We start from the raw sequence: 27690 nt of genomic DNA on the forward strand, positions 1-27690 counted from the left end.
TTTTGCAAAGCAATGATGAAACAATTTAGATATAGGCCTACATAATGAGCAAAAGTAGAGTGACCAAAATAGAGCAACACCCATTCTCGCAGAATTGTGATTGTACACCATCAACAGCTACACGCTGTGTTCCAACGTTAATGTGAGTATGGAACAAATTACAAACAAATCGAGTGAATACAGTCCTTGAACAATAGATGCAATAGTATATGCAACAGTTAACACAGCAAATGTTATTGTAAAACAGAAGCGTTACTAATCAATTAATGTTTCAGGCACTCAAATAATAACATGATGAATAATGACGTCGTCAAAAGTTAATTATTCAAATATTCATTTGGTTCATCTGTTCGTCACACAAAAACAGTTATTATGGTAACACTTTTAAACACATGGTGACGCTGTTTCACAATTTTCCCCTTGCCAAAATAACAAACGTTCTACCTCAACAGGATCTGACGTTGTGTCTGCGCAAGTTAAGGGACAAAAATTGCTGCTGAAGGAAAATGGCTACAACTATCGTACCGCTAAAAGGTATGAAATTAAATGTGTTAATTTCAGATAGTCATATGTAAAAGTTTAGAAATACCTTTAACATTAGAAATCTGATATATGTCCTGGTCATTTAGGCCTTGATTAAGCGTCAAAATAGTTTTTTCCTTCTTGAGTTTCACTTTGTCAACTTGGCAGGTCTGTGTCTGTGTTTTAAATAATTGAATCTGTGTTGTTGTGCAAAGTTCGAACGACTAAGTATGACAAGAGACACATTTTGATGGCTAGTAGCTCAGAATGTATGCACGTTGTACCCACGTCGAATTAACCTATTTGTTTTCGCATGCCATACTTTGTCTATAAGGCTAGTAAAGTGTTCCTGTGACAGTTCTGCGTTCCCTTCATAGTGATTACAAGTTGCTTGGTTCCATTAACTTCCATAAATCCAACTAGCTAGCTGGTTCTTTGTGCCTAAACATTTTTCTTACTATTTTGTGAATAGGAAATGAGGAATTTTGACTTGACAGCACACGTTAACTGTCATTTTGGTACATTCATTGGTTTGAGGGAATATTTTATTTTTGACTGTTAAAGTACCCTACTGTACAGGCTATTTAAGGGAAATTTGAGTCTGGTGAACAGCACTAAGGATTGAAGGAAGCTAGGAATAATTTTAATGTAATAATATTTTCTGACTGGGCAGCATAACAGTTAAATTGAAATTCGTATTTTTTATGCCATTTTGCTGTTATGATGAAAGTGTGGCGTATGGCTCATTTCTGACTATGAAGTAGGCATACTTGTAGATTGTTTGTGTATTTTGACGCCTGTCCGAGAATGATAGGGGTCATTAAAATGCTATTTCGTTAGAAGGCATGCCACTGCACATCGAGTAGCCAACGTGTATTGACCAACTGAAGAACCAGGTAATGTGTCCCTCTAACTTTCTTAACAAGCGAGTTTCTCTTTTGCACACTCAATAAAAATGCAGTCTTTTGAAAATGTGTAGACAGTAGATGTGTGTGGATATAGTTGCTTTTGGGTATTGGATCAGTGTATGTAGGCCTGTGTGTGGTTTTGGTTTTGCTTGAATCTATCTGCACTGCATTTGTTTGGGTAATCTGTTTAAATGGCCAGGTAAATATTCCTGGGTTAAAATCTGCATGGGTAAAATTATATTGATGTACTGACTTGATTGGCAGCTGCCACTACTGCTCAAGGTGCATCCATTCAAAGCACACATGATCTGGTTACTTATTCCAGTCTTAAACATGTTGTTTTGTACTTTGAACAGATGTCCAGTGGCTTGTTAATGTTGCATATTGGTACATGATATACACCTAAATGTGGTTTCATTTAGGAAATCATTCATGGGAAAAAGACAGTAGTCCAAGTTAATTTGAGTGAACAAATGGTCTCTGAGAACTCAACATCCCATTTGCTTGAACCATCCTTAAATTATTCCAGTCCAGCTTACATTTCCACTTGGGATTTACAGTCAAGTAGCCTATTATCTGTCTTCTACATACTTAAAGAAGGGGAAACTAACATTCTTTTGGGGACAGAATCAGATTGCTGAGGACAAAATATTCATTTTTATTTTCTCTAAGTTGACTTTATAAAAACAATTGTATTGCCTTATATGGACTTTTAAAACATGCCTGTCTTGAGGGCAGGACCTTTTTGTTCAGAGGGTTAAGTTGACTTTTTCTTGTGAAAACCTAGGTTGTCAGTGGACATTTGTCAACAATGCTTACCTACTTGGATTGTGTTGATCACATTTAACAATATTGAACACCATAACCCATAAGAGGAATGAATATAGAGCAAACTAGCATAGCTACCAATCTGACCTCCTCCCTAAAGATTGTTCAAAACCTATCAAAGCGTGTCTGTATTTTGAGTTGACACGTTTGAGCTAAGCCTCTGCCAATATCTAGAGTTCCAGTTTCCCTAGGTTCCGATATTAGCACAGCTGATAAGACATGCTTTGGTTGCAGCACCCGCAATGCTAACAGAGAACCCCGTCTGGCTGACTTACACTCCAAATTCCTCAGCGCACAAAAGCACTAGGCTAGCTTGAGCCCAGGCACAGCCAGTCTTTGTCCCCACAATAGGAGGGGAAGCTCAGGAGAGACTGGCGAAGCCTTAGAAAAGGAGGTCAGACTCTGTGTGACTGGCTACAGATAATAGTTGGAAAACACAAAACAATAAGTTATTTGAGGATCTTGAAGTGGGTAGGCCTACATACAAGCCTGTAGATAATTTGCATTATCCTGCAATGATTGGTGTTGGTCTGATGAGTATATCTTTTACTAGGACCATACTGGATGATTTCTTTACACTGAAAGACCCCTTTGAATTAGGTTCAGTCTAGTTGGAAGGACAAATACAGTTATTGGAATGATTGAGCTCTTTCTGTCAACGTGGAAGTAACTAGACTTGTGAGAGCTGATGGCATCAGATCTTGTTCGCTCCACATCTGTAGTGGGCGATTGGTTTTTCCAGTAATGACAGCAGCACAGAAAATAACAGATCTCCATCTACTGGATTGTCATCAACCTAACTTTTGAGGAAACCTATTGGCTGCTGTGTTAACCACCGAACATTGCATAGAGTTAGACCTAGTTAGTTGCCCTTATTTACGGCTCTAACTCTAATACCACTGACAGGCGTGAGCAGACCAATTATCAATCAATAACTTGATCAATAAGTCCCAGGAACTACACTACACTGACTGTGATCATACTGGAAAGCTCATACTGGATAGCTGGTACTGAATAGTGAATAGTTGTGGGCTACTGCAACCCATGTGACAATCCCTGTGCAATTCAGGAACACTAAACTTTAACAGGCGTTTTAAGAACTCGCCTTTACCCATGACGGGGCATTTTGTAAATAGGGGTGTCATGAATTCTTGAGGCAGCGTGACTCAAACAGCCTTCAATTTCTCCCATCTGTTGTTGATGGATGTTGATACCTCAGGATGTGTGTTGGGCAAGCTTTAAAATTGGCCGTAATATTAGCCAAAATGTAAGTCAAGTGAGTTTAAGGAGCTGTTGTGTTTTCTGCATACAGATCATTTGATGTAGGCCCAATCCCATTTTCCCTTTCCCTGTAGAATAAGGAAAGAGGTAAATCTGGCATAATTTCCTCTTTTCCACCGTACGTCTGTCCTTCTCACTTCTGCACCTCACGTCTCACAGGTGACTACCATCTTTTCTTTTCTTTTCTCTTTTCCTTTGCTTCTTCTGCAGACTATTGGATTTTACATCAGTTTTAGTTTTGACCTGAAGTCTTTTTCTATCTTCTCCCAGGTGTTTGATTCTGGTCCTCCTGTACAGCCTCTTGACAACCAACGCAGACCTTCAAGCTCCAGGTACATGGCATCCTCAAGCTGACACCATGGCCCAGATATCCAGTGGTAATGGGATTAAGCTGGACGTACCCCAACCGAAGGGGGTTGTGGATAAGGAGGAAGCCCTTCGCATGGAGACGGAGGCCTTAGCAAGACTGCAGCGGGAGAAGAGACACACACTACCAGCAGCAACATCTTCTTCCTCCTCGGCATCCACCAAACCCTCGTCCACTAAATCTCTTTCCGCTGCTGCTGCTCCCAGACCCACTCCTCCCAGCAGCAGACCAGAGAAGGACCTCATCTTCTTCCCAGAGTCAGAGTTTAAAAAGAGGGCAGAGAAGGACAAGTTCCATGACATTGATGTGAACAAACTGACCAATGAGGAGCTGGAGAAGCTCCTTCTGGACGACACCTTTGGGGCCAACAGCAAGGCATCCCGCCCCTCCTCACTGCTAGGCTTCAACCTCAGCGCTTCCTTTCCGGGGGGGCACGTCTGTAACCCCTCCCCCTTCCAGAGCAGCCAATGGACACCCGTGCTTTCCACACCTTCCAGCTCCAACGTGTCCTCCCCGTCCCACCCACAAGGTCCCATCTTCCCCTCTGCTCCTTTCCCCAAGCCTTCTTGCTCCTTCCAGAATGGCTTCTCCCCGGCGATGCCTCCCTTCATCAACATCAGTGTCCAGCAGTCCTCCTTCATGGGCTTTGCTCCCCTCCAGGCGGCAGCGCCCTTGGTCTTCCAGCAGCCCACGGTCACACCAGAGATGGCCAAACTCTTTGACAAGATCGCCAGCACTTCGGAATACTTGAAGAACGGGAGGTCGGCCAGCACAGACCTGGATTCGGCACCCGCCAACACTGTTTCCCTCGCACCCAACCCGCCCCCGCCACCTACCGATCTACCGAGCACCAACCGATTTGAGTGGCTGGATCTTGACCCCCTCAACAAGCGCAGGGCCGAGAGTGAGGAAACTCTCCAGGCCTCAGCGGGTGCAGTGACAAAAGTGGGAGGGCCCGCTAGTGACCCCTGGGATGCGGTGCTGCTCGATGAGCCTGAGAATGTAGGTAACAGCAGCCCCCCCACTGAGGTGAAAGGGCAGCTCATGGCACGCGCTCAGCCTCGGAGGGCATCGACAGGGGCCGCCGTCACCAGGAGCCACTCGCTCAACATCCCAGGGACGTCATCCCAGCACAAGCCACACAATCAGGTACTGTACATCATTGGTCACTATGTCTTTATCAAACAGTTCTCCTAACGTTTGTTTTACAAACGTCCTGACACAGAACGCAAAACTTAACCCTAACCATCACATCTGAGTCAGTATAGCCCAAACCACTAGTTATGGTTGTTCTTGTGCAATAAAACCATATACAATAGTAATAAAATATGTACTGATCCCAATAAAAACGTACCTTAGTGTTAAATTATGAAATGCTTTATCTTTGAAGAAGACAGATGCAAAAGATACAGAAGTTACTCTCACTAAAGAGTTCTCATCCTTCTTGTATTTGTGATAGGGCACAGAATACCATTACTGTCATGTTGCCTCCAAGCATCCATCTGTACTGAGCAGAGTTTATCGGAAACTACAGTATCTTAATGTAATGCACAATAACTCTATGCAGCCATGACTCTATGCAGCCATGACTCTATGCAGCCATGACTCTATGCAGCCATGACTCTATACAGCCATGACTCTATACAGCCATGACATCTCTTTCTTTGTCATGTACTGTTGCAATTTCTTTAATGTGCCCTGAGGGCTATGCTATAAGTTTCCTCAGAATGGGTGAACAAATCTTGAACCTGCTGCTCTTTTAGTAATTGGGTGTTCATGTGACATTGCAGAAATCCTGCCTGTCTCATCATGTAGCTTCGTGTCAGACCAGAATCCATGTAGCCTTTTCTCACAGAAGGCTGAAAATATTTTGAATGCACAAGACGAGGTTTTTACACCATCGGTTTGTCTACAATCTTGAATAGGAAGCAAAACAACAATCAGCCTTGGCTCAGAAAAACACGGGGACAGATCAGTCCATTTCAGTTTCTCCACCTTTAAAGATTTAAAGAGGAGTTTCTACATTTTAAGCTAGCACAGGCTTAATTAAGGCCATGCAGTATCATCACAAATCAGACTGAAGGATGAGGAGTTAGATGATTCACGTCTTCATCATTAAATAACGCACAGTTATTTATGTGCGCGTTAGGAAGCCCTGGGGATGTGGAAAGAGGAGTGCTGAATGCTGCGCTAGACCAAAAGGGTTATAGCAGGATTCTTTGTAGTCACCGCTTGGTTTGTGGTATGTGTGTCTACCGTCGATGTGTATCAAATGGCTCTTAAAATACCTGTGTACCTATAAGACTGGAAAAGCGTCATCTTTGTGCACAGATGGCTGACTGTTGTGTGTGTTCTGGTCTGGCTACTGTGTTGCATATAATCTGCCTAGGGAGATACACTACACATCGCAGATGTGTAAGTAGTGTAAGTCTATTCTCAAACTGGTTTTTAGCAGCGTGTTTATTTTGTCTACACTATCTGCCTGCTTCCTGCCTGCCAGTTGAACAGACCGATTGCCAGGAGCAGGGTTGGTATAAGCAGGAGCAAGCCCATGCAACTCCCTGGTGCCCCCCAGCAACTCATCTAACAAGCCCCAGACTGGCTCAGCGCCACCACTCACGTTGCCATGACAACATGGTTCTCACGTAGGCCTGGCTTATGCGTGTGTGTATGTGTGAGCGGGCCAACCAGCACCCGTAACCAGCAGGGCCCAAAGCCGGTGTAGAGTTACTGTACAGACTCCGACATCAGACACTCCTAGTCCCTGCCTTATGTCATCTAGCCCTAGCGTATCGACACTATCCGGTGCCACCCACACCACTCAAGCCAGAGTGCTGTTTGTTTTTGTCACTACCCCAGAGATTAACAGTCTGAATGTTCAGTGGTCGGATGTAAGTAAACCCACTGTTGCCAACACTTGGCATTGGGTTTTCGAAAGAGGGTGGATTTGAGCCTTTGTATAAAACCCAAACAAATGATCTTGAACTTTGAAATACCTCTGCTTTTTTTCAGGGAACTTTTCTCTTCCTCTTTCCTCTATGTTCCTGTCCAGTTCTGTCAAGCGTGACTACCTACGCAAGCTAATACCACGGTTGGCCTGTAAATAATCATAGTCAAACAAACAACATTTTCTGCTCCAGCAGTCATGCCTCACAGCACAACATTTTGTCAGGCCAACTCCCCAAGCAGTCTGCGTCAAAAAGCTGAAAGGGCTACCCAGTACCCAGCATGGAGCGGGCTTAGACCCAGACTCCAGGGACAGCACCATCTGCTCTGCAGTGAGGACCGCTTCTCAGAAATCGTCACATTTTTATGCCCTGTCATCGTGCATGCATTGTCACTGTTTTGCACACATATGTGTCTTTGTGTGCAGCCAGGCATTATGCATGCCTGTTGTAGATGGCCTACATTTTTGCACAGTCTTTGGGCAGGGAGTCAGTGTATTAAAATGAGCATATGTAGGCCCATGTGAAAGGTGTATGTGTGTATACAGTTTCTATTATTATATATAGGCTATAATATTATATATAGCCTACACACACACACACACACACAATATATTCAACACACACACATAAAGAGCTGAGATCTCCGAGCTGGAGACAACCTTTTCCACATTCCAACAATTCAACAAGCTTTTCACACCTCTGCAGACTTCAGAAAATCACGGTCATTAAGTGCAATCATCTGATAATTATAAGGCGTAATTATAACCACGTGTCCGACCGTGCTTTTTATGAGAGGGAAGCTGCAAAGTGGCAGAGGCGGGTACATAGGCGATGCAGTGCTTGTGCAAACTCAGTGACTCACCTGTTAAAACAGCTGTGTTTGTCTCGCCGCTTGCCACGTTTAGTCACAACAAACTGAAAGGGTATTGTGGGAAGACGGGAAGAGGAGTGGCCATAACTTGCAGTGTCCTGTAGAGAGCATGTGACTTGACTGTTTGAAGTCCTAGATATTTCTTATCTAGAGGCCTCCCAGACCTAGAATGTTCCACAAACCTTCATAACAATGTTCAAAGTTCCTGGTGGAAGTTATAATCTGTAGAGAAATAATAACTTCTTGTTTGTAAATAGGAAGTGGGGATTGCATGGGGGTTACATTTTTCAGTCATTAGTCCCAGCTGGTATCAGAGCAAACTTAAATCTTAATACTGCATAATCGCCAAGATCTAGTCAAAAGGGCACACACTCAAGTAAAGTGATGCACAAAATCATTGAGAAACTTTGAATAGGTTTCAAATTTTGACTTCAGTGCAGTACGGGGAGACATTAGCGACCAACTCAGTGATGGACAGAGACTCTTTTAAAGAAAAGATCAGAGTCGGAACAGTAGGCTGATAAAATGGAAGCAGAGAGGATGAATGATTTAGTTGGTGTGTGTGAGCCGGTCACATGGGCCAGCCCCGTCCCTTCAGGGACCAGTGACACTCTAGCCCAATAAGGACCAGTCAGGACCCAGGACACGAAACAAAGGCTGGACTGTCCAACTGTACAGCCCGGTGTCTGGACTTGTGGACTGTGTGTGTGTGTGCTGAATCTGTGACTGTGCGTGTGTGAAACTGCTTTTAGGACTGCGTGCGTGTCAGCAATCTTTCTCTTGGATTAGCGCCTCATTGTTTCTTCAAAAGCAAGCATCAAGAATTGAACACAAACACAGCTAATACGCTCGATGTCTCACCCTGCCAAGACATTGTGTTGCGTTATGCAGGTGGTTTATCGGAGAGTGAGCTTTCTTCTGGCCAAGCCTGTTCTGCATGCTGATTGGTAGATTTGGATCTGTTAATGTTACGAGGCCAAAACCTGTTTATCCCCCATAAATACATCTCCATGATCTAAAATTGTTGACAGCTCCAAATTCAGATGACACATTAAAATGCCCAGAAATATATGATTTTTCATACAAACATAGCTCAGAAGTCACAAGGTACCAGGTCAAGGTTCAATGACTTGGTGTACGTTTGAATGACTGAAAATCTGTGAACTGTGACACTAGTAGCTGATGCTTTTCTGATATCACATGGAAGATAACAAACTTCTTTTGTGGACTTGTAGACGGACTTTTTATAAGAACATACCAGACATTTTTCCCTCCGTTTCCCACAGATTCTAATCAAAATCTATCTTTTGAGTGATGTTGCTGTGTTCCAATGGATGAATGAGCAGTTTTGCAGACCCGGTGTGAATCAGGAAGTGGACTTTTACTTGTCATTTCCTATTGGACAGGAAACACGTTGTTAGACCCAGTAGTCAGACCCTAGAAGAATGTGAGGTGTTCCTGTCAGTTCCTGGCAGCTTGTGCACTGCCTCCAGGAATCCACAGTTCCCAGGGGCATGTCCTAGTGTGCCGGTGTGTGAGTTACATCGGCCCTAGTCTTTGCCCTTACTGACATGTTTATTCACTTAGCAGGAGTTATGGCTCTAAGGTCTTTATATAAAAAAGCACATTTTTGCATGCATCTTGAGAACATAACACTTCAGCCATTCAAACTTTAAGTAGGAAAACAAAAACTTAATTAATCTCATTCCGCATGTAAAATGTTGACTTTAAATATCAAGGATGTTCTGGACAACTTCTGAAATTCTTCTTTGAGAATGTTTTGTGTGACCTGTTGCTCTGATCTGTTCATGCCTGCTCACCATTTCTCAATTGTTTTCCAGCACAATAAGGGAAGTGACAAAGTACTCACCAAGTGCACCGCCCTGGAAGAAAAGGAATCCCAAAACCTTGAAGTTGTAGCCTTCTGTGAAGACGTAGCAATGTAAGAGTGTGTGTACATATGTGTGATACGACAGTATCATGAGTGCGTCTGTAACTATACGGTTGTTTGTGCACAGTCATACATGTTGAAATGGCCTGTTGAGTTGTTCCCTGTCTGTGCTTTGTCCCTTTGGGTGGAGCATGATAAAGCTGTTAGAGGAATCTGGGAATCTATCCCCGACAGGATAGCATGATAAACCGCGACAGAGAGCCTCAGATCCACCCTATCTGTCACACTCTGGCATGCTAAAGTATTTAACCTCACAGAGCATGACTACTAATAACCTAGAAACTCTGATAAAGCATGGAAGAGAGAGGGCTTACCATCTGTCATTTCATTTGACTCTGAATATCTATTATTTAGTCATAGAGGCATTGGCTGATTGAGTGTATTCCAAAAGAAAACTAAATGTTTGGATGATAGTGGAACATTGGAACCCATAAGGAAATGCCTGGATAATTATAGGATTATATTATAGGATTCGTTTACTACTGCTTATGATGTAATCATTTTCGATAGTAATTACTGTAATTATCTCGTATTACCAGATATTCTAGTCACGGAAATGACAAAGAGGGAAAACATGACGACGTAAGCAGACTGACAAAACCTTAACCCCATGTGACTAAGATCTGAGGAGACTTGACAGGCCTAAGCAATGCCCTCTGTTTAGTTGGACAAAGAGTCATTTGCTTAAACCTGTCCCATCTTCTCAGTTCTAAACTTGTATGTAAAGGAATTCTGCCTGTTGGTTGATATGGATCGAGTCCAAACTGACAGTACTGTTGCTGCTTCCCAGACTTAGGTCCAGGTTCCCTCACGACGACCCGGTGACAAACCCAGGGTACGTGCTGAGCGCCGTCATCCCCCAGAGAGATGGGGGCGGAGACAACGGCTGCAGCGTCAAGGTCTGCATCGAGATCTCCGACTCCCAGGAGCCTGTCACCTTCACCTGCGACGGTAAGGACCGGGTGGGAGTGTGTGTGCGGGTGGATGTGGATGTTGTGCGTGCGCGTGAGAACGTTGTGCTACGTTCTTACTAACCCTCCTTCGTTATCCAGCATCTCTTAAAGAATCAAAATGGCAAGCCTCCTGGATATAAGTGTATGTTTTACAGGCACCACCAACATATTAGCCTGGTCCTAACCACAATCTCGTACATTTCATTTGTACAGAGAGTCTGGGCTCGCTCCATTGACAAGCGTTAACTTCCTTGAAAAAACGACAGGCATTTCCCCTCTGAGACTGGTTGAGATTGCAGATAAGAGACAGGGGAACACATATCTGAATTGCCTGCCCCCCCCCCCCCCCTCCTCTTCCTTTTTTTTTTTTTTTTTTGTTGGTGTGGGAAGAATGCCACGTTCCCTCTTCACAAAAGAAGGTTGTGCCCCAACCCTGGGTGTGTGGTTTTGGGCAAAGAGGTCCTCTGTTTTTTGTCCCCCATTGGCCAATTCTGCACAGAAATCTCCCTGGGGACACTGTTATTGGCTGACCCCTGGCTCAAAGCCCCGCCTCCATGGGTTGCCCCTCCAATGCCAGTCTGTCTGACCCTGGCTCTACCCTCCCGTTTGTGACCATGTTTTTTCTTGGCCTCTGGTCCACCCATCCCCTTGTGACCACGTTTTTTTTTTACTGGCTTCTGGACTTAAGTCTCTGTTCTTGTAGCTTATCTCAACCAAAATTTTGTGTGCAATTTTCCAAACTGTGACCAACTTCAGATGGCTTTTCCCTGCCACTCATTTTGGGTCCTAAAAATCCTGCATAGGGCTCTAGCTGTGGGACTGTGGTCATGCTAGCACAGTAATGCTTTTTAAAGTCATTGTATTTCTTCCATTTCAAACATGAAATAAATATACGTACAGTATTAAAAAGTGGTTTAAATACTACTTTCTTGTCAAGCCAAGGTACATTTTTACTGAGAGATACGCACATCTTTTTATTAATAATGTCACTCTCCACTCCACTTTCCTCTGCAGTCAGGCTTGTGTGACCTGCAGTGTCTAGGTTCACTTCTTTGTCTCTACCCAGCTCTGCTGACCTAGATTGTTGTGTTTAGATCTCCAGATTGGCCACAATGGAGAAGCCAAGGTCGTATATCTGCACACAGGAACAATGAACCTCAGTTCTCCTCAAAAAATGGAACGAGAGAGAGAGAAAGGCCAGATTGAAGTTCACTCTCTCTTACTCTGATGGTCTCTTTTTGTGTTGTTCATTCAATTTCCGTTTCCCTCTCTCCTGTAATATGTCACCCTGCCTCGCTCAGGCCCACATCCACCGGCGTTTCTGCTTCCTCTCAGTGACGTGTGGAAAAAAATTACACGGGAATGCACTTCCAGGCGGCCAACACTAATCTACTCTCAGACTTGCTTAACAGCCAGGCCAGAAAGCCGCTGGCTTCATTTAAGACCAGGGAAGAGAGAGCGAGGGGTGCAGAGAGAGGGGTACACATAAAGGGGCAGAGAGAGAGAGAGATAGAGAGGGTACACACATAGAGAGAGAGAGAGAGGGAAGCAAGACAACACTTCCATATCCTGCTCTCCCTTTTCTCCCTCCCTCCCTTTCTTTTTCGCTCTTTGCTAGTTTTTCCTGTCATAATGGGCCACAAATTTGAGGTAGCTGATTCCTAGCATACCTTGGTGTGGAGTGAGAGGAGATCCTGGTTATTTGCAGCAGGCATCAGGAAGTATCTGTGGGAGTGATGGAGGAGGACCCGGGCAGGGACCTACTAAGTTGGGAAGGCCTCTGCTATCAAATGAAACAAAAATCAGTCTTGAATATGTTCTTAATTTGTCTTCCCTTTTGTGTGTCTTTTTCCTGCTTGATTTTTTTTTGCTAAGTCTCTTGTTTTCACCTTCTCTCCCTGTCCTGATGATCCCTTGATAGACATGCAGCAGCAAAGCAGAAATGGTTTACAAGCATTGAAATTGTGCAAGTAAATACTTCCCGTTCCTCCTTTGTTGTTCCTATTTCAACAATAACACCTGAGGGCTCTGCTTTACCCTGCCAGGGTCGGCCCGAACCATGCACCTTTCTGGCAGCTGGTTGGACGTGAGCCTTGTATCGGTGTCACTCATTGACCGGTATTCCAGTACTATGTTGCCTAGCCTCATTGTTTTGCTAGATGTAGTCCAATATTCGACTCGTAGACATTATGCTTTTAGACTTAGAGTCCAGAATTCCCGACTGTTTGTGTGTCTTTGTCTGTGTCAGTGTGATTGTGTGTGACGGAACCCTAAGAACATTCCTGTTCCTTGTGTGAATTTGTTCTTTTTTTTGGGGGGGGGGGGGCTCGCATCCTTAAAAAGGTCATCCTATCATGTTGTATACAGCACCTACTAATGGGCCAGGGTCAAAACCAGGTTAAAAACACACTTGCCTACATGTACAGCTTTTTAGGTGTGGGGTTACATCCATGTCTCTTAGCACCAAGTATAAATGTCCATTCCACTGTGAGTTGTGAGATTGTTATTACTGAATTTTGGGGTGGTCTCTTTTAGAGAAAGTGTGTGTGTGTGTGTTGGGCCCCCGCCAAGGACCCCTGCAAAACAGTCTGTTTTGTGTCAGGTTTCAATCATTGCCAAATATTGCCTTAACAGGAAATGTTTCACATTTACATAAATATCTAAACATTTCCCCTATCCTCAAAACAATATTCTACTACCCTTGGTCAAGATTCCCCATAAAATCTGGTAGTGAACCATTTTAATGTGATTATGGTAATTATCTAGAAAATAAATGTTGTAATATAAGAGGTCTTAACCAAAGTATAAAGTTTCTGATGTCCTCATCTCATGACGCAAAGAATAAAAAGCTAAATTTCAGTTCTTCCACATTAAATCAGTATGAGATGACTTGTTTAGTTGCTCTGTGGCAAGTTGAGCTGTTTTATTCTGTGTCTGGCCTGATAAGTTTTAATTGACCAATTTATACCCTCTTTTTAGCCCCATGAAAAACATCCAGTAAATCTAATTCAGGCTGAATTGACATCTGGGCATGTGGTTGTGTTCTTGTCTCTATCGCAGTATAGGAATTTAACAAAGATTTAGTCATCCTCGACATTCCCTACGCATTTGTGTGTAGTCCAGAACTGTAACTGGAACATGACAGATGATAAAAATATATTAAACAAGTCCTTATGAGAAGGCGTTCTGAGTGAAAGTTTTAATCACTATGAAAAGGGATTGCTAGTGGATGCATAACAATAAAACATTTAATTGTGAAAGTGTCATTGTGACACATGCCACAAATCCGTATGGAAGGGCAATTATGTGTGTACAGTATGTGTGCCTGCTGGCTTGATTTAACACGTTTCTATCCCTATACAACCCCACCCGTCCCTCCACCCTTTCCCCAGTGAGTTCTCCGGTGGAGCTGCTCATCATGCAGGCCCTGTGTTGGGTCCACGATGACCTCAGCCAGGTGGACATAGGAACCTACGTTCTCAAGGTCTGTGGCCAGGAGGAGGCCATGCAAAAGTAAGTTCAAGACACATACACATGCTGCATAGCACCACCACCACCAATACCCACTTCTATTCAGTAGAACACAGTCACAGATCTTGGCACCTTCATGTTTTCGATAAGCCCTGGTGCCCTGTTGTTCCCTACAGTAAGCACAGCCTGGGCTGTCACGAGTACGTCCAGAACTGCAGAAAGTGGGAGACTGAGATCAAGCTGCAGCTGCTCTCCCGGAGCACCATGAGAAGGGACCTGGCACGCACGGTAACACCCCCCATCACACACACACATCCTTCATTTAGTTGAAATACAGATTTTACAGCCATTCCTACAAAACGGTATTATCTTATGTTCTGAGTAGCAATAGTATGGATTTGTTGGATGAGAAGTTGTCCATTTTGTCCTACACACCTGGGTCAATAAGTAATCATATTTCATGGGGTAAATTTAATGCTTTAATTACAGTAGACCAACATGGCTACAGTGATGTAAACGGTAATTGATGTAATTCCGGTAGCTGTCTACTGGAATAAACCTTGTTTGTGCATTCTGGGGCATTTTGAATGGAAGCATTACTGCTGCTGCACACAATATAGGGAAATGTTACAGTTATATGCCACTGGGATACGGACATGGCCTAGTTAGAGCATTTACCATCCACAGTATAGACCACACATACCTCACCCCAATCATACTACACCAGACTCATAGAGTACCTCATTGGTGTTCTGTACACCCAGGCGGAGGACGACAGCTCGGCTGTGGACCTGGAGAAGTACCTGAGCCAGGTGGAGAGGCCCTTTAAGGAGAACGTCACCAGGTAGGAACACGTCTCCCTGCTCCTAGAACCCCAATTTTTTGGAACCCAATGTGGTCGTTGGGACGGCCTTCATTGGTTAGATTTAACTTGATGTTCTTAATTCCTCTCTCTTCTCCAGACAAGGTCTGTCTGACTATCTGGAAGGCTATCACAATCAAGTTAACATCTGTCTGCAGAACGAGGTAAGTTTTGGAGCTCAGTTCTCTTTGATGCATTATCCCAGACCATTAAGATGTGTGCCGGTGGTTGGGTTTTGGTTCACACATAGTAGCAAACCTTGAGAGTCTTGGAAGAAATGCTCTGTAATAATGACACATGTGCATAATGCCTGGCATTGTTCCATCCTCTAACACAATCTGGAATCAGATTATTTTTTTAAAGGGTAATGTGCTTTAAACAGACACACACTCAAACGCCTCCCTGTGCCCCTCAGAGTACTCAGTATAAGACCGTGGAGAGGGTGGTGCAGACGGTGAAGAACCTGTGCAGTGCCCTGGATGAGGTGGAGACCCAGGCCATCACCGAGGCCGCCAAGAGAGTCAAGCGCTCGGTCAACCTCCCCAGGACTCGCTCTCCTGAGGTGGATAACATGGCTCTCTTTGTGTCTCACTCAATTTGAAACAACATTTCCTTTTTTTCCTTTCATCAAAGTTGCCAAGGGAAGTGATCTGATTCATGGAACAATTGTTTATGTCCCTCTTGCAGACTGGCTCCACAAGCGGTTCTGCAAATGGTAGTTGCTACAAGAACTATTTAAATACGACACCTATTGCACGCTCACACATACAGACCCACTGTCTTTTTGAAATGTATTGGTTTACTTTAACCCCCCCCCCCCCCTACAGGTCACGTCAGTCCCATAGAAGAGAGCATGGCCATGCTGACCGAGGCCGTCTACGACGTCTCCAATCTCTACCTGCGCTCCTTCTGCCCTCCCTCCTCCTCCGTGAGCTCCTCCTCCACCCAGAACACTGAGGGAAAGGAGCAAGCAGAAGAGCGGAGCAGTAAGGAGGCGTCGGGAACCACGGACCACCTGCAGTTCACGCTGTTCGCCATGCATGGCATACCCACCAACTGGGTCAGCAGGTGAGCATCTAGTGCCCCCCCCCCCCCCCCCACACACACACACACACTGCTCTGGCATGGTAGTATTGTTAGCTAAACGACAATTGCCTAATGAATCTTTCAATTGTATTTGTTAGAGTTGACCACTTTACCCATTACTCCCACTTCTCTCGACATTTCAATATATTCTTTGTGGTCCAAAAAGGAAAGGTAGTACAAATTAGCTATCATTATATATGCAGTTTACAAAGCTCCGTTCTGAAATGTTCCAGAATACTGGAGTATCAGTCTATGCTATCTGTCAGGTTACTCTGCCAGATTTCATCCAGTCAGCTCTTTGTTTAGACCACAACTTTTTAAAAGTGACCTCCTTTTTAGTGGTAGGTCCTGAATTGTTTCTGTATCATCCTTGAACTCTGACACTTTATTGCTATTGATTCTAGTATGGTTGTAGTACACGTTAAAGGGATTCGGTTTTAAAGGATGGAGTCTTTATTTAGAGGGAGGTGAAAGTAGACATCAACTCCTCAAATCACTGATTCTCCACCACTGTCTTGAACCTTTTGAGCGTCTCCAGTGTTGTTCCTCGCGTCCTTCACGGTATCAACTTCCACCCACAGACATCATCTCCTGTGTCTGCAGTATCAGCTTGCCAATGTTTCCACTCGCAGAACACCGTTCGCCCCATAAGGGAGACCGGGGAGTGACGCAGTCTTGTACCCATCCGAGGTGCATGACAGAACTCATGGTTATTTTATGGTCGACCTAGTAGACCCTTAAAGAACCCAGCAAGGAACTGGTTACTGACAGACTATTTCCTATGATCCTGCCAAGCGGGGGCTTCAGCCAAGAGCTATTTTTGCCAACCGGAACGTTTTCCGTACCAAAAAGAGAGCTTCCGAAAAAATATTTTGTCTCTCGCAATTCCCAAAACAGTTCCTCAATCAACAACCAGACTGGCTTCCAAAAATACTGCCTGGCTGTAATCGTCCACCGACTCATGGTTTCAGTGCTGTCCTCTGTTTGGGGTTTCAGGCTATCACACTGACTGGAAGTTATGTTGACAGTGTGTCACTGTCGGCACTTATTTCCGTCTGCGTGCCATACAAACAGCTGGTATTGATCAATGTGAAATCTTTTCGAATGACATTGTCATCATTTCCACGTCCTTTCTCTCATATTGCATTTGAATCTTTGCAATTAGGGAGAGCTCATTCGACTGAACATAACCTGCTTTGGAATTCAGTTTCATGGGCTCCAATAGATCTCTCTTTTCTCCTGCAGCTATGAGAAGTACTACCTGATGTGTGCCCTCACACACAATGGCAGAAACCTGTTCAAACCAGTCCAATCCAAGAAAGTGGGCACCTACAAAAGTTTCTTCTACCACATCAAATGGGATGAACTGTAAGAGAACCACACGTGCTCCTTTATCACACTATACCTCGAGTTCAGGCGATACTTTTTGTCCTTCCCTGTATCTCTCCCGCCATCCTCTCACCCGGCCACACTCTCCCTCTTCCCCCGTCTCCTGTAGGATCAACTTCCCCATTGCGGTGGCCTTGCTGCCCTTGGAGTCCATGCTGAGTCTCTCCCTGTTTGGGGTCCTCAACCAGAATGCCAGCAGCTCCCCCGACTCCAACAAGCAGCGCAAGGGTCCAGAGCTGCTGGCCAGAGTCTCCATGCCTCTGTTTGATTTCAGACGGTAATGGACACCACATTTTACTGTGTGTTTGTGTTGTTTATGTCTGTTAGTTGTCTGTTAATTGCGTAACTGCAGCCTTAATAAATGTTGGTGGTTTGTCTGTGTAAGTGCTCGCGCAAGAGTGTCGGTCTGTGTGTGAATGCCTGTGGATCGTAAAAGCCACATTAGTGCCTTTTGTGAACGTAAGTGATGTAAGCTATGTCTGCAAAATGTTGTTCAACATTCTTTGTTTGTATGTGTTCCATGTGTTCCAGTGTGCTGGCGAGGGGAACTAAGCTGCTGTGTCTGTGGACGTCTCCAGAGAGCTCTTCTGCAGCCAGCACAGGCAGGAGGAAGAACCTGGCTGAGAGGATCATACTGCAGGTAGATGCTGCGTACAGCTAAGCCAGAGCTTTCTAGAGAGTTGAGTGAGTAGCACGTTATTGATTTCTGGGGGAATTTGCAGTTTTACAGTAGGAGAGGTAAATGTAAAATATCCCCCACCTCAACATGTTTCTACTTCTCAGCGTTACTGGTTCTTCCCCACTTCCCACTCCTCCTCAGGTGGACTTTCCTAGCCCGGTGGTGGATGTGCTGTACGTGGGGCCTCCAGAGACCCCCTGTCCAGACCTGGACACCATGGAGGAGTTGGACCCTGACCTGCGGCGCAAAATTGAGAAGCTCTGCAGCCGAGCCTCGACCTTTGGGTACGACACGCAAGCACACGCATATACACCGATTAACCATAACATTATGACCACCGACAGGTGAAGTGAATAACACTGATTATCTCGTTATCATGGCACCTGGTAGTGGATGGGATATCAGAAGTATCAGAAGTGTATAGTTTAATCGGTAATGGTATTTTGGTGGTTCAAGTCGATGAAAGAATAATAATGGTATCTTAACCGCAGTGCAACCTTATTAACCATGTGAAAGTCAAGCATTTCATCCCAAAACCTGCTCAATGCTCTGACTCAGGACAGAAAGTAACATGACGTAGTTAGGTCAACATTCTACCACTGATGTTTACTTATCAAAGCACAGGTGGAGTTCAGTGGAAGATTATCAGCTTCACCATACCACCAGCAGTCACAAACATTAGTACATCCAACTTTCTGTTTAATGTCAACAACCACTCTTCTATTTAAAGGACCTAGGTGCTTTTCAGACATCAAGCAATCAATAAACCCCAAGTTCAAGTCTTGTTGAATAACCTCTGGTTCTGGTTAGGTTAAGTGCATAGTTACTAGTGTAATTAGTTGATTGTTTGTTGAGTATTTTGGGAGATAAATCCACAATCATAGTTTCCCAAGCAACATACTCCATCAAGCTGAGCTAAATGTACATGTATTTGGACTGTTTTGAATGTTGCATTCCAACAGCCTTATCATATGAGACCTCTCTCTATCTCCTCTCTCCGCTTCCTCCTTTTCCTGCTCCCCCTCCCCCTACTTCCACCTCCCTCTCCTCCTCCTCCGCTCCTAGGTTGACACGAGCGGACCGCCAGCTCCTGTGGGACCAGCGGCTCCACTGTGGGAAGTACATATCCAGTCTGCCCAAGGTGCTGGCTAGCGCCCCCAGCTGGGACTGGGGCAGCATGACAGAGATCCACTCTCTCCTGCACCACTGGCCTCCCCTGACCCCAGTCTCTGCTCTGGAGCTGCTTGACTCCAAGTATGTTCAAACACACACACACACACACACACGGAGCGTGCACAGGCTCACGTAACATAGGTCAGTATTTGGCCCTTGAATAGAACTATGTTCTGAAGCTAGATGATGTAGATGTCCTGGGCTGTTGGGGTGTGTGGACAGAGCACAGCTGTGTATAAGAGAGAACAGGGTTAGCAGTGGCAGTGAGAGATTGACTGTTGGAAGTTGTCACGTGTTCTGGGCTGTACCCAATATAATATACCATATTATACTTGACATCGTTTACCAAGCATAAACCTATTGAACTCTCTAAAAAGTAAATCATTACTCAGTTTTGATCATATGTAGGGAACACCACTGCCTTATGTCAGGTTTTCCTCACTGTCCCAGTACCATACCAAAGTGCAAAATTAACCGTCCCAAACTGAACTTGACCTGTCCCAAAATTTAAATTATTGTGGTTTTGACATTCTGACATGGGTCTAGGTTATTTGCAACACTATTTAAGTAATCCATACAGTTGTGGGGCTCAAATCAATGTGTGTATTTCAATGTGAATACATACACAATATAATACACACATTTCTTGCTTGTTTCATGGTGGGGCTAACCCAATTCTTGTTGTGGTTGTAGTAAAAACGTTTCTAAAGGTTTTAAAAATGTTTAGAAAAAAACATTTCTAATCATTGATGAGTACTTGATGAGGACTCTACTAAATGCTATTGTGCTCTGCTTTACTCTACTTTGTTTTAGGCTTCTCTGTTATCCTCTCCCCTCTCCTCTCTCCTCTACTTTCAATGTGTGAGGGGAAAAAAACGTTTCTAAAGGTTTGAAAAAGGTTTCGAAATGTTTTTAAAGGTTTGAAAGATATTTTTCAAAGGTTGGAAAAAAGTGTCATTTTGTGACATTTAGTCTGTGTTGAACTGTCCCAGACATCTAGTCTGTGTTGAACTGTCCCAGACATCTAGTCTGTGTTGAATTGTCCCAGTGTCCCAGACACAGTCTGTGTTGAACTGTCCCAGACATCTTCTTCATCTTCCCCGGGACGACGGGACAACGTTAATTTCGAGCCCTGCACACACACACACAAACACACTGTACATAACACTGTCACTAACTCCTTCACCTGTAGGTTTGCCGACACTGAGGTGCGGAGAGTAGCGGTCAGTTGGATTGAGTCCAGCAGTGATGATGAACTAGCCGACTACCTCCCTCAGTTAGTGCAGGTAAACAATCCACACACGTACACATCCGAGGTTGTATCACGACTGAAACATCAAGAACCTTGAAACACACTTAACACTCACCTGCGGTGCCCCAAACTTGAGTCACCTATAAGGACCCTCTTTTACCTCTTGTTATTGGTCTGCAGGCATTAAAGTTTGAGTGTCACTTGAACAACGCCCTGGTGCTGTTCCTGCTGTCCCGGGCCCAAGGCAACATCAACATTGCCCACTATCTCTACTGGTACGTCTCTGTAACTCACAAGCTGATGTACGGCAGAGCTTGAACTGGTCTTGTTAATTCTCCTGGTTCTCCTCCAGGCTGCTTAGGGACGCAGTGCAAGACCCTGCCTTCGGCCGGCGCTACGACCAGGTGCTGGGGGCGCTGCTGAACCTGTGCGGGGCGGGGCTCAGGGAGGAGCTGAACAAGCAGACAAGCCTGGTCACCTTGTTAGGGGCGCTGGCCGAGAAGGTCCGGCAGGCTGGGGGGTCAGCGCGACAGGTGCGGAGGGGTGTGGGGAGGAGAGGGTGGAGGAATATATGTGTATTTATTGTGTTTGCCATACGTGGGCACCTTCTGAAGTACCTATCAAAATGGGTGTTCAGGTGGTGCTCCAGGAGGGTCTGGAGAGGGTCCAGTCGTTCTTCCAGAGGAACAGTTGCAGACTGCCCCTCAGCCCCAGCCTGGTGGCCAAAGAGCTCAACATGAAGGTGGGCCTCCATCAACAACCCACACACTTGAGAGTCAACCATAAACGACCACAATTCATCCTCGGCCCGAACACTAAAGCCATATCACTGTTGCACACAACTGTGGTTTTACACTGGAAGCTAATATGGCCGATGGCTGAAATTAAGCTGACTGTGTAGAACTTCTATCTTTGTAAGAATCAGGAATCCCACCACATCGTAGACTTTTGTTACAAAACACTCAAAATATAAAAAATATTCTGCCCCATTTTAAGTTGTATGAAGAGATTGTACCATTAAACTCCCTAAAACAACCTCAGGTGTTGTAGTGATGTACCAAGTCTAGTCAAGTACAAATCCCCTACACCTAGAGGACTGGTGCATTTACAGTTGGACAGGTTTACCTTGGAAGAATGTGTAGGAATGTGGAAATGTTCCTCCCTGTCCTGGCTTGCAACTTTTCCTCCTGTCTCTTTCTGTGGGAGCATTCTGCTCCATCAGCACAGTTCCGCAATGTTTCCTCCAGCTGTGTGTGCGTGTGTATGTGGATCTGACCCCGATCTCTCAAGATCAGGCTCTCTTGGCCCAATCACTAGAATCCCGCCTTTGTCTCTCAAAAGCAGGCCAGTACTCCAGGGCTAAGACTTGTGTAACTAACCACAAGCTTTCTCTCACCCCCTCTGCGTGTGTGTGTGTGTGTGTGCGCGCACGCGCGTGTGTAAACAGTCCTGCTCCTTCTTCAACTCCAACGCCGTGCCCCTGAGGTTGGCACTGGTGAACGCTGACCCCCTGGGAGAGGAGATCAACGTCATGTTCAAGGTGGGAGGCAGTCTGGGAAAGACACACCCCAGAACTTAGCCAGACAGACTGTGTGTGTGGATAGAACTAGTTTACTAGTTATACAATTGGTTATTTGTGATCTGATTTGTTTTTGTGGCAGTCTTTTGTTGAAGGAGCTGTCTTTCATCATGTGTCATGTCTCAATTGATATAATCATTGGGGTTGCATAGCCTACATCTGTTTATGGTTTGCTTTGGGTCTCCTAATTTATACTGCGCCACCAAGTGGCACAAATTAAGCATGGCGGTTGACAAATGCAGCAGAGGGCTGTTAATAAATTACAAATATCATTTGTATGTGTCTTATCAGGTGGGAGAAGACCTGAGACAAGACATGCTGGCCCTGCAGATGATAAAGATCATGGACCGTATATGGCTACAGGAAGGACTGGACCTCCGCATTGTCAACTTCAAATGCATCTCCACTGGCAAAGACAAAGGTGACCCATACACTGACTCACACCCACACACTCACATCACACCAAAATATAGGACTTATATTCTTCAAGTATTCCTTTATTTGTGTATGTGTTTCAGGTATGGTGGAGCTGGTGCCGTCATCAGACACGCTTAGAAAGATTCAGGTGGAGTACGGCGTGACGGGCTCCTTCAAAGACAAGCCTCTGGCCGAGTGGCTCCGCAAGTACAACCCTGCCGAGGACGAGTACGAAAAGGTGCCAGCGTGAAGCCTTTAGGACCAGACGACAGTGAGCACAGCCTCTGCAAGACTGAGCATGGTACTGAACGACAAACCTGCCCTTTCTCTCTGGTCCCACCAGGCGTCCGAGAACTTCATCTACTCTTGCGCAGGCTGCTGTGTGGCCACCTATGTGCTGGGCATCTGCGACCGCCACAACGACAACATCATGCTGCGATCCACCGGCCACATGTTCCACATCGACTTTGGCAAGTTCCTGGGACACGCCCAGATGTTCGGCAGTTTCAAGAGGTGCGTTTTCTGTCTCCGCGTATGGATGTGGGGTTGGGGGAGTTGTGTGAGCGAGCGCGCGCGTGTGTGCGTGCGCGTTGTGTGAGCAAGTCTTCAACTGTTACATGCTTTGGCGAAACAAGGTGACACCTTTTTCCTCCCTTTTCTCTTGCCGTTGTTCTCATGCTCCCAGGGACCGCGCTCCTTTCGTGCTGACCTCAGACATGGCGTACGTCATTAACGGGGGGGAGAGGCCTACCAGCCGCTTCCAGCTGTTCATAGACTTGTGCTCCCAGGCCTACAATCTTATCAGGAAACACTCGGGCCTCTTCCTCAACCTCCTCTCTCTGGTGAGACCCCAGTCAATGCCTTCCTCCTTCCATCTTCTCCCATTTTCCCTCCATTTTCTTTTATGACTCAGTCTTTCGTCCTATGTCTGTCTTTCTCTCTATCTTACATCCTACCTATCACTCTGTGACCCCACAGAGTTTCCTTGTGTGGTGGTATTTTAACACAACATGTTGTACTGCCATAATGGAAGAAGTAAAAAAAAAAGAAAAAGAGATTGAATAAAGACTGCTGTCTGGCATCCAGCTGTACAGTGTTCTCATGTTCTGCCTAATGATTGTGGCCCAATAAAGCCCCTTATTCAGTTACATTTAAATAACCAGGATAGCAGATGCTTTGGTGTTGCCCTGGAAATGTCCTTTTGTTGAGCCATGATAGTAAATGGCCTCTCTGTATGCCGAGGGGTTCCTTGAGCTTACTCTAGCAGTGTGTACAGCTCCTTAAATCATTCAGGTTTTATGGCCCAATTTCACTGTCAGACACTTTCCGAGTACACACATAGCTGTTGTATGGGGGTGGGCTACGAACTAGGTTTGTATTTCCTGAAAATATGTTCTACATCATAAACTAGTAAGTGCTGTGAGGTTGATAATATCAACCTATATGCAGTATCTGTTGATAATGTGTCTGTCTGTGCATATCAGATGACACAGTCAGGCCTACCAGAGCTGACAGGCTCTCAGGACCTCAAGTACGTGTATGACGCTCTTCAGCCACAGACCACAGATGCCGAAGCCACTATCTTCTTCACCAGGTACTACCTCAGTCACCAACAGGGGGCAGCAAAACTATGGAAAAAAGAAAGCAGAGAGACAGTATATCATGTTACAACAACAAAGTTGTCATTTGATAGTCTGCTAAGGGCTTGTTTTCAGAATAAGTACAACATATTGTTTGAAAGTCTGGTCAACAGACAGTGTTTTGCACTGTGCCAAACTGCTGAGGTACTGAACCATACAACTTTTTACCCCTATCTATCTGTCTCTCTCATTTTTCTTCTCTCCATTCCCCCAATCCCCAGGTTGATAGAGTCCAGTTTGGGCAGCATGGCCACAAAGTTCAACTTCTTCATCCACAACCTGGCCCAGCTGCGTTTTTCTGGCCTGCCGTCCAATGACGAGCCCATACTATCCTTCTCGCCTAAGACCTACACTCTCAAGCAGGAAGGGCGCATCCGTGACGCCTGCATCTTCTCCTTTCAGAAGAGATACAACCCTGACAAGCATTACGTCAGTGCTCACACCTCAGCTTGTGCTTTCAATTGTACATGTAGAACAAGGGCTAGCTAGGCTAACAACGTGTCCTTATTATGTGGAAAACATCACCAATTATTCTTGTAGGTTAATTATGTTTCATGAGACATAACACTGATGTCACTGTGTTCAAATATGGAAAACCAAACAACCTAATTAAATTCCGGAAGTAAACAAACTTGCAGGAGGGCAGGGTTCTGAAAAGATAATAAGCCCATATTTGCTGCTAAATGACTAAATGTAATATACTGTATGAGGCTGGTTAATGGATTTTTATGGCTTCAAATATGTTTGGGGTGGTTTTTCCCCCCCACCCCTCGCCTCTTTGCCCTCTCCACTCATGCTGCGTTCCTGTCCTCCTGCTTCAGACCTATGTGGTGAGGATCTTGAGGGAGGGCCAGGGTGAGCCCCAGTTCGTCTTCCGCACTTTCGACGAGTTCCAGGAGCTCCACAACAAGCTGTCCATCCTCTTCCCTCTTTGGAAGCTGCCAGGGTACGACCCAGGTTCACATGGCCTCTGTCGTGGTTCTCTGTGGGAACTCCCAACAGTGAAATCTCAAAATACTCCATTACGTCGGCAAATACTGTTTTGGTCTCGAGGAAATTTAAATATAATGTACACTCTGACTGCACATACAGTATACTTAAATGTCATTACAATTCTTAACTTTGAAATAACAAGGAGTAATGTTTATTTAAGAAAGTCAACCTTTCTTGGTTACAAGTCCTCCCCAACCCTGTCTTTTGCAGGTTCCCAAATAAGATGGTGCTGGGCCGCACTCATATCAAGGATGTGGCTTCCAAGAGGAAGGTGGAACTCAACAGCTATGTCCACAACCTAATGAGGAGCTCCACAGAGGTCACCCAGGTGACCAATAATTAACACACACACACACTCACACACACACACAGGCCATAAATCTCAGCAATGTTGACATCTCACTTTGAATCTCATTCTTCCCTTCCAGTGTGACCTCATATACACATTCTTTCATCCCATTGCGAGAGATGACAAAACGGAAGGGTTCGAAGCCACGCCCAAAGCACTAGGCAAGTCACTCGCTCATCGGTTTGAATCCCCACCAAACTATAAGGGAAATCCTTGTTTAATTTGTCTCATCCCTTGTACTTATCTTAGTCTTTTATGTATCTTTTCCAATAGAGCCACCACCATTGAGTCCCACCTCAGGGAGAGTGGAAGGGGAGGTGAAGCTGTCCGTGTCCTACAGGAACAGCACTCTCTTCATCATGGTCATGCACATTAAAGACCTGGTGAGAAGGGCTACCCCTGTCGTCAGTCCCTCATCACTACCCGATTGTATTAAACCCCACTCCATTTACTACGTTGATATGTTCTTCTGTCCATCTTCACCTAGGTCGCTGAAGATGGAACGGACCCTAACCCCTATGTGAAGACCTACCTGCTTCCAGACCCACACAAGACTTCCAAACGCAAGACAAAGATCTCCAGAAAGACAAGGAATCCCACCTTCAATGAAATGGTAAGTAAGAGAACGTATGTGGGTACATAAGTAGGTAGGTGTGCTGATTGTGTCTGTGTCTCGCTAGTTGCTGATGCTTACTTTCTCCTCCGCAGCTGGTGTACAGCGGCTACAGCAAGGAGTCGCTGGGTCTGCGGGAGCTCCAACTGAGCGTGCTCAGTGCAGAGTCTCTGAGAGAGAACTGCTACCTGGGCGGCGTCACGCTCAAAGTCAAAGACTTTGACCTCACCAAGGAGACGGTCAAGTGGTACAAGCTGACCGCCGTCCCCTACTTCTAGACTCCACTTGGGAACATCTACGGCTATTGTGTCTCTGAGCACTCCCAGCACACCCGTATGTGGACAACGGATCTGGCCAGATGACCCCTTCCCCAGTGGGGAGCTTCAAAACTCCACTCCCTTCTAGCCTCACCTTACTCCTCACAGTCTCCCTCCTTCTCTCTCTGTCCGTTTCACTAATCAAGGTTGTTTCTGTGTAAAACAGTCTCCACTTATTTTTCTGTTCTTAAACTATAACAGAGAGCTGTAATGTTTTGTACATTTTGAAATTAGAGGACCAAAATGGCTTACTTTCAGAAGAGTATATACAGACTGACAAGTTTATTTTTTAAAAAGGGGCTAATTTTTTTTACATTTTACTTTTCTACTTAGAAACATAGAAAGCTTCTGGGTTTACTACTAAACCAGGAAGTCGAGATAGCAGTGAGTGTTCTGAAAACCACCTATGAAAAGAAAAAAATACCTGACCTTAAGTTTCCCAATCATGTGCCAAAACATGGTGGCAAACCACTGTCCCATCAAAAGAACTGAATAGGGAGCCTTGTTTGGGCTCACATCCATCTTTGCTCCACTTAGTATTGCAATATAGTTTATGAATTTTGGGACATCCCAACTCAAATGAAAATTGATATTATGTGAAGAGATGTCAGCTGTTCTTCCAGTACAAGTCTGATAGTGGACCAGAATGAGGTGTTGTAGAATGGTGAACTAGTGCACACTACCAAGTTTTTTCAATGTTATTCTACTTGAGTCTTTTCACAGCACACTTTTTAGAGATTTGTATCACCTACACTCTTGCCTGTGCATTTCATAGCATATGACAAAGTTGCCTTTTAATACTGGTCTTAACTCTACCTGGTAATAACTACAAATCAGTTCAGTGACTGTGGGATACAGCAAGCTGATCTGAGAACTTCATGATCTCAAGCTGTCAACAAAAAAGGGAATGAACTCCAGAGATGTGCTACTGCTTCTCGGCTAACTATCAATCTAAATAAATATAGAATTTGTATGGGTTTTAAAGAGAATGTCAAGAAGGACAATGATATGCATCACTCACACATTATGAATAGTGACTTGATCCACTGTTTTAGTGACTGTAAAAAGACAAACAATCTGAGTTCGTAATAACCTGACCAGTTATTTATTCTTAATTGGTGACTTAACCTGAATGGATCAGTGTGTACTGTAATACTTTTCCTCAAGCGAATTAAATGTTTTTTTGAACAAGGTTTGTGTGTCTCTGTGTGCTGTTTTATAATAATGTTGCAAAACAGGCA

General features: G+C 44.8%; 1 protein-coding gene across 3 annotated transcripts; it reads left to right on the forward strand.

Annotated features, from left to right (window-relative positions):
• The first annotated feature begins 490 nt into the window (after positions 1-490).
• Positions 491-27642, forward strand: pik3c2a (phosphatidylinositol-4-phosphate 3-kinase, catalytic subunit type 2 alpha). 3 transcript variants are annotated; one of them, XM_067234338.1, is made up of 33 exons: positions 491-534; positions 3810-5055; positions 9567-9667; positions 10467-10627; positions 14022-14142; positions 14277-14388; positions 14865-14944; positions 15063-15126; positions 15378-15524; positions 15650-15677; positions 15790-16030; positions 17294-17416; positions 17547-17714; positions 17969-18077; positions 18258-18400; positions 19182-19370; positions 20482-20575; positions 20722-20816; positions 20894-21074; positions 21179-21283; positions 21989-22081; positions 22412-22541; positions 22639-22775; positions 22881-23050; positions 23223-23379; positions 24022-24131; positions 24399-24606; positions 24999-25123; positions 25381-25498; positions 25599-25680; positions 25793-25902; positions 26007-26132; positions 26228-27642. In XM_067234338.1, exons 2-33 carry the CDS (start codon positions 3898-3900, stop codon positions 26408-26410), a joined length of 5169 nt encoding a protein of 1722 aa, XP_067090439.1. In that variant the 5' UTR covers positions 491-534; positions 3810-3897; the 3' UTR covers positions 26411-27642. The 3 variants fall into 3 exon arrangements, with proteins under 3 accessions (XP_067090439.1, XP_067090442.1, XP_067090440.1); XM_067234341.1 differs by having other exon boundaries at positions 518-534; positions 3837-5055; XM_067234339.1 differs by lacking the exon at positions 491-534 and adding an exon at positions 3643-3698.
• The last annotated feature ends 48 nt before the right edge of the window (positions 27643-27690 follow it).

The sequence above is a fragment of the Osmerus mordax genome, chromosome 4, assembly GCF_038355195.1.
Source record: "Osmerus mordax isolate fOsmMor3 chromosome 4, fOsmMor3.pri, whole genome shotgun sequence".
Taxonomy (NCBI): domain Eukaryota; kingdom Metazoa; phylum Chordata; class Actinopteri; order Osmeriformes; family Osmeridae; genus Osmerus; species Osmerus mordax.